General features: G+C 42.9%; 2 protein-coding genes across 2 annotated transcripts in view; both read right to left on the bottom strand.

Annotated features, from left to right (window-relative positions):
• The window catches only part of LOC128090826 (carbonic anhydrase 3-like), a 33904-nt gene that overhangs the window by 5207 nt on the left and 16550 nt on the right, over nucleotides 1–12147 (bottom strand). The gene's annotated exons all lie outside the window — the stretch shown is intronic.
• LOC128090825 (uncharacterized) lies at nucleotides 4946–12147 on the bottom strand. The gene is made up of 2 exons (XM_052703487.1): nucleotides 11623–12147; nucleotides 4946–6713 (listed from the first exon to the last, which is right to left on the bottom strand). The coding sequence occupies exons 1-2, from the start codon at nucleotides 11632–11634 to the stop codon at nucleotides 5253–5255; spliced, it is 1473 nt and encodes a 490-aa protein (XP_052559447.1). The 5' UTR covers nucleotides 11635–12147; the 3' UTR covers nucleotides 4946–5252.

Genomic DNA, 12147 nt, shown 5'->3' with positions numbered 1-12147 from the left:
CCATTTTGATGGACTTTTATTCTTTTTCTTCCATCCTGCAGAATATGTGCAGTTCTTGGAAAAGGAAGGACAGGGAGCTGTTTCCTCAGCTACTTTATTCTGGAAGACTGCTAGATGTGGCAGGTTTTGTAAAAGCAACAGTAATTTAAGTAGAAGGATGCTATCTTCTCCTGTGAGTCTGACACTAATTGTGTTTTCAGTCAAAATACTATCTCACATTAAAATATAAAATAATAAATATAGTTTATTTACATAGCAAGCATTTCTGATATCTATTTTTTATTATTGTTATACATTAATATATATAGACAAGCATTAGGCTTTAAAAGCACAGAGACGTTGGTCTACGGGAAAAAGGCTTTGAGACAGCGGGATCAAACATCATGCAAAACAAGCCAGATTTCAGCATGTTCTCTTGGAGGCATGATATGTTATCTAATGATCATAGTTAGAGATTAGCACATGTCCTTCTGGAAAGATGGATTTCTCCAGCTGCCAGATTGAAAAACTCAGGCCTAAAGAGATGATACTAATGTAAAACTGCCCATGAAAAGGACAGAATGCTCATGTCAATCAGTTCTTGTGATCCCAAATATTCATCATAGGATGCTGTATAACAAGGTCACAAAAAAAATGCATGACAGCCCAATTCTAGCTGTAAAGATTGTGTCATAGAAAACCTGCAATTTTTTCCATAATCAAAACAGAACCCTAAAAAAGTGCTGAGGAGTGATATTGCACTCATAAAATGGGTTCCCACATGCTTATCTTTGAAGTGGCTGAAAACAAGACATTTTCCCTGAACACCTGAAGAAGGAACGTAAATTGTGAGATGACGGAGACCAGCTCAAGACGCCTGGGACAGACGGGCTTAGGCTCTGGTGGCGCAAGAAGCAAAGTTTATTGTTGTTACAGGGTTTTTATATTTTTTAGCTACAGGAGTATACAATACTTAAATCAGATAACATTCATGCAGCTGACAGGAATACGTCATTACTTAATTAGCTCTTTGTGGATTATGGTCAGTACAGTGATCAAAAGGTGTTCTCTCCACAGAACATGTTCTGCTCTTGGTCACGGAACGAAGAAGCTGTAGCTTATGCTTGCCAGTTTCACATGGCAGTCCTTCCCTTTCAGGAGGGGCCGCATGTTTCACATGGCAGTCCTTCCCTTTCAGGAGGGGCTGCGTGTTCCCTGTTTGACCCTTTCAGGCCAGCCAGGTCTGTTTTGCTTAACAGTCTTCCTCAGTGAGATTTCAGAGGGAATATGATCTGATTACTTTCCATGGAGGGAGTATTAGTAATACTCAGGCCGATGAGACTAAGGGAGCAGACTTGACACCATACTCACTGCAATACAAAAACTCAACTGCTACTTCAGAAGCAGCTCAGACTGCAGAGCAACACTGTGATTTGTCCATAGGCCCAAAATATAAGAAATGGTCCCACTGTGCACAGTGTGCTCCTTGCAAAAAGTCTGTCCATGCACTCTGCAGAACAAATCAAGGAGACCAGGGCAGCTGGGAAACAGAATGCAGAATGGGGAACTGCCCACAAAATCAGTCTGCACAAATTCACGATCATTCTTAAGAAATCCTATAAAGAGAATAAGATTTTAATTTGAATATCTCAGATTTTTATCCGAAATAATTTAAGCACAAGTCATAATAAAAAAAAATAAACAGGCTTCAACAGAGGACTAATCTTCATCTCTTCTTCGTATCTTGCTATCTTTTCTTACTCTCTCTTTCAAAGGTAATACTAATAATTTGCCCAGTCTTCATGTTATATTGAGTACCTTGAAAGTGAATAAGGAGGCCAAGTACTAGCCATAAAGAAACCAAAGTGTGAAAACACAAAGCAAGCAGAAGTACACATAGATCAGTTGTGTTGCTTATACTGCCCATGTCCCAATTTGCTCCACTTTACCCTATTCCTTCATGGTCGTGTCTGCTGAGGAAAACAATGTTACAGAGCTTCTGGTTTAAAAGCCATGCAGATGAACAAAAACTTTTCATATTTCACACATCTGAAGTAGTGACATGAGTACTGAATTTCTGTTTTGCAGCACTGCTTAACTTCTTTTTGAAAACACAATAGATACATTACTGTGGATTCCTTCCCTACAAGGAGAAATTTGAACTCTTTACAACAAAATCCGAAACTTGAACAAAATAATTCAGAATTTTTCTCATGGTCTTTCCAGCCAAGCACATTGTGTTTTACAAACTGTCTTATTTAACATAAAAGAATGGGTCCTCAAGTCTGCCCCTTATCATTTCGATTACTCCAGTGAAATGTCCAAGAAATAAATTTGGACATAGAATAAATCTCATTTAAACAAATGTAGTCCAAACCTAACAAAAATGTGATTAGTTTGAATTCTTCAAATATACATACCACTTGAATGATTTCGCCTCTTCATCTCCATTACAATCTATGTCCATTTAAATAGAAAATTTCAGATCAATATGTGTATCTACTTCTTGCCTGCCTCAGAGATTTCCATAATGTGAGACTGCTGGTTGTTTCCTGCCTAGCTGCATATAGTTATCATAAGGATACCTTCTCAGACCAGCATAATGCTGGCGCTACATCAGAGGCTCCCAACAAGCAACATGAGAATTCACTTCTCACACGTTTGTCAAGGACATCTTTTAGTCTGATCTTTAGGCATGACAATGGTGATTCATCTTCATTGTTGATAAGCATAATTACTTCTGGTGCAATTAAAAAAGCTACAGTTCTTTCCATATACACCTTCTTATTTAAGAGTGCCAGTGACCTGGATGCATGTACATCTGCTTCTTTAAATTTTCAAGCTTCGGGAAGACTCACAGCAGCAAAGAACTAGGCTGAATACCTATTTCTGATATCTATTATTTGGTAACTATTTTGATGCAGAGGATGAACAGTGACTTAGAGAAGAGGCTGTCAATGAGCTATACAACATGGCTGAATGTCTCATGCCTGCATTTCTGCTTTAGAGGGAGGGATTACTTTTTAGCACTGAAATACCACATATGTCTTAGCCATAGAAAATAAAGCATAACTCCTTGTTTTCCATTCCATACAGATGAAAATTCTTTTCCCCTTAAAGGGTTTTTTTTTTTTTTCAGCTAAAAACCAAGGATCCAGGGCTTTCTGCTCTCATTGCACTTAGCACTACTACCCCCACAGAGGAAATACGCACATAGAAGTGAGATGTGTGGGATGTTATGACTACCATGACCCATGTTCTTGAATTCATTCATATCAGTGATTAATTTTTCTTATAGTTACAGAAAGCTGCAAGCTAAAGGCATAGAAGGGCATTTGTAAAATAACAATGAACATGGCCAGAAGGCAGGGAACACATTCTGAATGCTGACTCACATTTCCTCCCTTGCTGCCTTCAAAGCTCTTCATATTTACAGTTAGCAGCTCAATCTACAACACCAGTGCCCTTGCCACCCCCATTCTTAAACTTTTTCTTTTTCTTCTACTCCTACATTTCTAATTTGTTTCTGACTCTTGCAGAGCCACTGTGTTCTTGATTCATCCATTACCTCAGACAGTCCCTTAGGCACTGCAAGAGACTCCACAAAAAGACTGCTGGAGTAAATCTGAAACAGAGTGAAAACAGTCCTGGGCCTAATTTAGATGACATTTTATTAATTATGAATAAATATACTATGGAACCACCTTCATGAGTCAAATTGCACTTTTTTTAGAGGTTACTTAGTCTGCAAGTTCAAAAGAGCATCCTTCAAAGGATGAGGCTGATCTTAGCTTCACTTACAGAACCCAAATAGCTCCTTCACAAAATGTGACTGGGAAACCATCTCACAATTTAAAAAACCCTGACATTCTATACCCCAATTTTTCATCATCATTAATTTCAAGAAAGATATAGCCTACTCAAAGCCCTACTATATACAACTTGGTTGTCTTCATAAAATAACCTATCTTCCAGGGTATATATTACAGAACTGACCAGAGAAAAAGTAGTAGAAAGATATTCATAATATTGTTTTCTCATATTTGCATGCATGAGGAAATTGCCATTTTCAAAGGTAGGAGACACTGGGTATTCCATCAAAACCCTGTCCTGCAAAGTCAACAATGTTATGCAACTTGTATTCTTGTTCAGAATACAATCATTTCTTAGATATAGACTACTTACTGTTTCTGTTTTAGATATTTACTTAAGATTTGAGATAAATAAACCTTAGTGAATTAAACCTGCCTAAGAAGAAAGCACAATCGAACAGTACGTCCTTATCTCTACAGCTAACACTGTGTTGGGTACTGGTGGTCAAACAAGAAGCTATGCTTTGAGGTTTCCTGGAATGACCTAGCTAGGAAGAAAATACATTTAATTAAGCATTTTAAAAATAAATACTTTTTTTTTTTTTTTTTTTTTCAAACATAAGAACCACCATAGGCTTTCTGATTGTAATTCTGAGTAATAAGAATTATATGTAAGATAACTTATGTCAAAATCAGAACTGTATACATGCATCCTAGAAAGTATTAACTCATCTGAATCCTTTCACAATTTGGCTGCAAATAAGAAGAAAAAGCATGGAACACATGGAAATTTCGCAGCCAACACACTGCCTATTTGAAGGAAGAATGCAAGGTAAGGAGACAGTCCAGAAGCACATCCCCTGTCACATGAGTAAGCTCAGCAACACCCTCCTGTCCTAGAAAAGAGTAGCTATGAATTCACTCATGGCACAGACACTACAGTACTTTGTATTTTCACAGCTGAATCTAAATTACCATTCAGAGTAATGGTTTTAAATACAGATTGAACTTCTCCAGCATAAAATCAACTTGTGAGGAAGTTGATTCATATGATATTACAAAAACGCCAGTGCCAGAAAAAAAAAATTGTCAGGAATAACCCACTTGGCCAGGGAAACCTGCTGATAAACCTGGGGAAGCACACCAACTCAATATGAGTGAACAGCTTCGTTTATTGTAAACACAGCAGACCTTATATAGATACAGAACCTAAAACCATGGTTATAAGCAACTCTATAAATCACATACCTAGGGTACAGTGTTCAGACAAGCATGTCGAAGGAACAAAAGCGAGCATTCCAGAAATCCATTTACCAAGCACCGTTGCTTAGATACAATCTATGCTACACTCCAAGCACAAACCGTCCCTGGCTCCTAAGCCACGCAAGCTGGTTCGAGCATCTTCTAGAAACCCAGATTCAGATACAGAATAAAACCCACTGCAATTCCCCCCTTTTTATTTTATGGGCGCATCTCAAGATATTCCAAGGAGCTATGACCTCCTTGCTCCTTAAGCCAATCTTGAATAAAATCATTCGTCGAAAACGTTGTACTAAATACCGGCATGGCTCGAGGGGGATCGATTGCCCTTTGAAGACAGCCATATACAATTCGTCCACCTATAATTATCAAGAGCAAGATTAGTAACCAACCTTCTTTTATCAGGCCATATGCCCATGAGGAAAGGCCTGGAAAAGTAGAACGAAGCCAATCGTCTATAGGATTATGATCTTTACTCACAGATTGCGTGTGATTCAGGAGCCAGCGAATCTGTTTATGTATGGAATCACTATGATCAGACAAATTAAAACAACACATTCCCTCAAAATCAGTACACCCGTGTCCCTGTGCTAACAGCAAAAAGTCTACAGCTGCTCTGTTTTGCAACACCGCGTGCCGTAAGCTGTCCATGTCCTCCAGCATTTCCTCAAGAATCTGGGACGTAATATTGCTTTGTTTGACTGTCCAACATGCCAATCGCTCAATCTGCTTCAAGGCTTGTGCAGCCACCAGACCTGGTGCTAGGATGGACGCAAAGATGTTCGCAGTGACTGTCCATAGCTGCACCTCGTCACGACAATCTTCAGCCAGAATCATTGCCGAGCGTTGATCCCTCAGGCAGTCATCTCCAGATAGCATCCTATTAATGTTCCTCCATTCCGCTCGCCGTGGTGCAAACAAGGTTAGCTTTCCTAAATAGCAGGGTCCTCCTACTATATTTTTAGGTACTCCGGCCCATGCCCTGTCCCCACAAATTAGAAATATACCGGGGGGAAGGGCTTTTGCTGTATTCATATTGACTAGGGTCTCCTGCTGTAACCTCCCAGAAATACGGGTGTACCTAAGACCATACGCACTGCCTATGCTAAAGTTTCCACCACAATAGTTATTAAAGGCGAAAGCTCCTACGTTCTGAGGAAATACAGAAGTCCATGGTTTGCCGTAATAAGGACTTAAGGGATTTTGTGGCCTAGTAAGGCGCATAGCAAATTTATCATAAGTACTTCCTGGACCAAACAAGAGACACTTAATGTCTCCTGAGGCATTACTTGCTGTTCGAGATCCTAATAAGTCCAACTCCTGAGGATCCCACGGAAGGGTGTTATTCAATTGCCCAATCAAGCACGCACTACGGGTAGCCGTTTCACTATAATTACACTTCTTAACGCTATATACAAAATGTTGAAAAGCGGACAAATCATAATCAGGCCAACCAATTAAACAAGTGCGAAAAGGCCCTCCTGCTGATTTCAAGCTAAGACAGAAATCTGGATGATTTGTTTTATTAGCCCAAGTTATCCATACATTGGCTTCTGAAGACAACAGCGGTTCCCTCGGTTGGCTCGATTTGATCAATGTCCTCCATAGAAGGAGAAGGTATCTTAGGCCGAGTCCAACGAGCTGGAACCCAAACCGGACCTGCTGAAGTAAGTACACACATGTAACCACGCCCTAAATAAAGGACTGGGGCAGGTCCCATCCATTTACCAGTTTTCATATCTCTATACATCACTTCCATTTTCTTATCTGCAGAATTTATAGAATTTATAGACTGATTTTCTTGTAGATAGGTTTGATGCCGAACCACAGGTGGTACATCAACTTCCCCGAATATACATAAATGGTTTAGCGTAAACAGTGTATGCCCCAATTTTTGATCAAGATCTATTATGTCAAACTTTTTCAGATATCTTTTAACAATCTGATGAGCGCGTTCAACAATCGCTTGTCCCGTGGGAGAATGGGGAATACCAAACTGATGCCTGACTCCCCATTGTTGACAAAAATGGCGCACACAGGCACTAGTATAGGCTGGACCATTATCTGTTTTTATAATTTCCAGCACTCCCATCACTGCGAAACAAACAGTTAGGTGCCTAATGACATGAAGGGCTCGCTCCCCCGTTTGAGCTGTGGCCCAAATGAACCTACTGAAGGTATCAATAGTAACATGAAGATACCGACATCGCCCAAAACATGGGTTACATCCATTTGCCATATTTGTGAAGGCTTTAAACCTCGAGGATTTACCCCTAAGCCTAGACCTGGACCATGATGGGCACACTGATGACAGGCTCGAACGATAGCTCGTGCATCTGCTAAAGGAAGACCAAATTGTCTTTTTAGTCCTCGGGCGTTCTGATGATACAGCGAGTGTGCATGCTGTGCTTTGTGAAACATGTCTTCCAGGAGAGCCACCGAAACGAGGTGGTCTGCCCTATCATTACCTTCTGCTAGTCCAAGAGATGTTTGATGACTTCGTACGTGAATCACACAATATTGCACAGTGCGCATAGTCACAGCTCGATGTAGCATGCATAGCAGCGTAAACAATCATTGATTTCTAACCTCACGTATTTGAGCTCCCTCTATCCGTTGGACAATTCATACCACGTACAATGAATCAGATACCAAGTTAATTGGTTGATGCATCCAGTGCGACATGGCCCACACTACTGCCAACAGTTCTAATGTTTGTAATGAGTCCTCTGCTACAGCATCAAGTATGTGTGATCGCCACTGTCCTGCTTCCTTCCATACCACAGAAGCCTTACATGATTTTCGCCCTGCATCGGTGAAAACAGTCACCGCGTGCATCAACGGAGTTTCAGAGTACTTTGGCTGTGGCATCCACTCGACCTGCTTAAAATGTGTTAGCAGAGATGGTTTTAGCGAGGAGACAACAAGGGAAGTAGAGGAAAGCAGGCTATCCGCGAGAGTCGATGAATTCAAGAGATACCAGTCCAGAGTATCCTTTCGTATAGGCAAGTAGATACAAGCAGGTTCAGAACCAGCGATAGCTCGAATTCTAAGTCTACCTTTTCTTACCAGATCAGCGATAGTTTCAACTTTCATTTGTACTGTCTTACGGGGTTGCAGAGGTGGAAAGAGCCACTCCAATATTCAGCTTTCCTGTACGATCGCTCCCAATATCTGTGAGTCTGTAAGATAAATGGCTAAAGACAATGGAACGTCAGGTAACCGGCGAGATACTGACCTTGTTGCTATCTGTTGTAATAGCTGTTGCACAATTTGTGCCTGTCGGACTGTCAAAGACACCTTGGCTGCCGGGTCTGTGCCTTTCAATAGCGGCCGTAACTCATTAAGGTCCTTCGAGTTAAAGCCGATTACCGGCCGCAACCATTGGAGGTCACCAAAAAATCGTTGGACATCATTCAAGGTTCGTAACTCACAGCTGACGTTAAGCTTCTGTGGGCGGACAGTCCCTTCTGTAATTATCCATCCCAGGTATTTCCAAGGCGCTTCCCGTTGTATCTTCTCTTGTGCTATCTGCAAGCCGTTTTTCTGTCATTGCTCCTGTAGGAAGACTTCTTGTTGCATAGTAAAAGGTTCAGATTGAGCAAACAAGATATCATCCATGTAATGATAAATGATAGCATGAGACCAAGCTTTTCTGACCAGCGCTAACGCGTAATCAACAAATAACTGGCATAAGGTAGGGCTATTTTTCATCCCCTGCGGAAGCACGACCCATTGATAGCGCGCCGCTGGCATGCTCTTATTAATTGCTGGCAATGTAAAAGCAAAGCGTTCTGAATCATCGGGGTGAATTTTGATTGTAAAAAAGCAATCCTTCAGATCAATTATTAACAGATGCCATGACTCCGGGACCATCGATGGGTTTGGCAATCCTGATTTCAATGCCCCCATTGCTTGCATTTGATTATTAATAGCACATAGATCATGTAGCAGCCGATATTTCCCCAATTTTTTCTTAATCACAAAAATAGGAGTATTCCAAGGGCTGACAGAAGGCACGATATGCCCTTGCTGCAATTGCTCTTGTACCAACTGACTGGCATGCTGCAGGCTTTCCTGTTTCAACGGCCACTGATCAATCCAAATGGGATGATCAGAAATCCATCGCAATCGGACCGGGAAAGCCCATGCAGTGGCCGTTAGGGAAAACCCGAAGACTCTGAATTGGTGAGGATAACACCCAGCTGGTCCAGTATGTCTCGGCCGACTTGCGCCGAAACACCCACCGGGAGGGGCATTACTGTAATTTTGCATTGCGCAGAGCGATTTTCTAATGTCACTGTAATTGGATCCAAACTGCGAGACACTGGAACAGTTCCACCAACTCCTTCCACCCCCTTTCCGACCGACTCCGTCGGCCACTGTCGGGGCCAGGCGTTCGTTGCTACAATGGTAATATCTGCGCCTGTATCTAACAACGCTCGGATAGTAATAGTGCGTTGCTGATGAGTCAATGCAATCGGAACCACTGGTCTCGTATGCAGAGGCATAGTCAAAAGTGCGAGGCCCCCAGTGGATCCGAAACTCTTATCTCCCCTGCTTTCAGGAGAGCGCGGGGACACAGCTGCAGTTAAATGCGGTAAGGGAATCAGTTGTGCAATACATGAATGAGCGGGGACATGAACAGGTGGATGCCATGTGTGCATTACAATTTGAATGACTCCTGTATAGTCCTTATCAATTAATCCAGGCAATATCAATAAACCTGCTAACCCAGTAGAGGAGCGACCAATGAGCAAAGCTCCAACAGGCTGTCCATTAATTAAAATCGGTGCCTTTACTTCTGAGGCAATCTTCTGTGGCCTAGTGTCGATTAACATGACATCTACTGCGGTTGCCAGGTCCAAGCCGAGGCTGCCGGGGGTGGCTGGGGAGAGGACGGCGGAGCCGGAGCAGCCAGAGTCGGCAACGCATTGTTTGCCGAGGTCACTACTGTTGTCGTTGCGCGGCGACTCACGCTCTGCTTGCCGTTTCCTGACCGACATACCGCCGTACCATGGGTGCCAGATTGACAGTTATCACACCATACCTTAGATTTACAATCTCGTTTAAAGTGCCCAGGTTTACCGCATCGGAAACATCGCTGCTTCCCTTTAGCTGATTCACTCTGCTTTTTGTTATTGCTCTGTAACAACGGAGCGAATGCCGCAAATGCCTGATTATGAGTAGTAGCCAGGCGTTCACTTATAGTCTCTCCCATCGCTCGCACAGCCTCCACTAACATTGCCTGAGCCGCCGTAGGTACATGGTTCATGCACTCTAACATCTCCTCTAGAGTAGCATTCAGAAGCAATGTAGCTAAGACAGATTTCGTAACGGAATTACTATTTCCAAGAACACACTGACGTAACAGAGAAGCACGCATCCAGTCTGGCACATCGGCATGCGACAATGCCTCAGTCAATTTATCAACGAAGCTAGCAAAAGTTTCCTCTCTGCCCTGCTTAATTGATAAATATGATGGTGTCGGCTTTGACGTCTTTACCATGTTATATGCATCCCATGCCAAGTTCATACTCTCCATACAAACTTCAGGTCCCATCTGGACCTGAATGTCAGGGCAAGAAAACATATTGCTGCCTGTCAATTGATCAACCGTAACCTGAAACAATGGGTGGTGCATATCCCGTGGGGTCTGTGCAGACAACTCACACAGCCGCCGCCAATGTGCTTGCCACAACATCTGCTCAGAGGGCTTCATAATCACGCGCATTATAGTTTTTATGTCCTCCGGAACCAAAATGCTACTAGCCCACATATACGTCAACAGCTGTCGAGCCGGTTCACTATGTAACCCATGCTCGGCCACTGTAGCCCGCAACTGAAATAACATTTTCCAATCGATTGGCAAATGTACCCCGTGAACCTCACCATCCGGTCCTGTATCGTAACGAATTGGAAAAGCTTGACTCACAATCTCCACTATATCCACTTCCCCCTGATGTGCGGCTTGCTCCGCAATCTTAGACCAATTAAGTCTTGTAACCCGTCTATCTTTCCCTATTTGAGTAACATTGTCACAGCCCTTTTGTTCATTTCTCCTTGGCGAAGCCCCCGCCGGCACAGGTGCAGAGGTGAGTGGAGGGGGGGGGGGCAAATCCCCATTACCTTCCTCCTCAGGGAATAAGTCGGGCTCCGAATCCGACTCTTCCTTTCGAGGAGCGCTGGGCAAAACGTAATTATCCAACTTAACGGGGACAGGGATGCCCATAGATGGATGGGGGGGATCCTGGATTCTCCCCGTAGCCGTCCCAACCCCCAATAGCTGAGCTGCCTGACCGGCCATATCCTGCTCCACCTTGTGTCTCTTAATACAGTTAATAATCTCTCTCCAAGGCTTCATCAATTTCTTAGCCTCCTTTTTATCATCAATCACCTGATCCCAAAGTATATCACCACACGTACGCCACTCATCAACATTAAATAAGGTTCCTGCATGCAAGAACACCCCCGCCGATCGCCCAAAATCTAAAACCTTCGGTACCGACTTTAAAACTCCCGTATCCACCCCACATTTTTCTAAATAACGTAAAAGCAATTGTTGGGCTACCTCCCGCTCCATTCCGTCTGATGGAGATCCGCAATCCGCCTCCCGCGGTCGCGCTCAGCTGGCCAGCTATTCACACAGGTTGCCCTCCGAATCTGCTCCGGTTGTCAACCGCGCAAGACTCGCAACGCCAGGTGCATCAGTCAGGTCCCTGTTCGGGCGCCAAATGTCGGGAATAACCCACTTGGCCAGGGAAACCTGCTGATAAACCTGGGGAAGCACACCAACTCAATATGAGTGAACAGCTTCGTTTATTGTAAACACAGCAGACCTTATATAGATACAGAACCTAAAACCATGGTTATAAGCAACTCTATAAATCACATACCTAGGGTACAGTGTTCAGACAAGCATGTCGAAGGAACAAAAGCGAGCATTCCAGAAATCCATTTACCAAGCACCGTTGCTTAGATACAATCTATGCTACACTCCAAGCACAAACCGTCCCTGGCTCCTAAGCCACGCAAGCTGGTTCGAGCATCTTCTAGAAACCCAGATTCAGATACAGAATAAAACCCACTGCAAAAA

The sequence above is a fragment of the Tympanuchus pallidicinctus genome, unplaced genomic scaffold, assembly GCF_026119805.1.
Source record: "Tympanuchus pallidicinctus isolate F22 unplaced genomic scaffold, pur_lepc_1.0 scaffold5, whole genome shotgun sequence".
NCBI lineage: Eukaryota > Metazoa > Chordata > Aves > Galliformes > Phasianidae > Tympanuchus > Tympanuchus pallidicinctus.
Note: the sequence above shows the minus strand (reverse complement) of the source record. Positions and strands in the feature narration are given on the sequence as shown.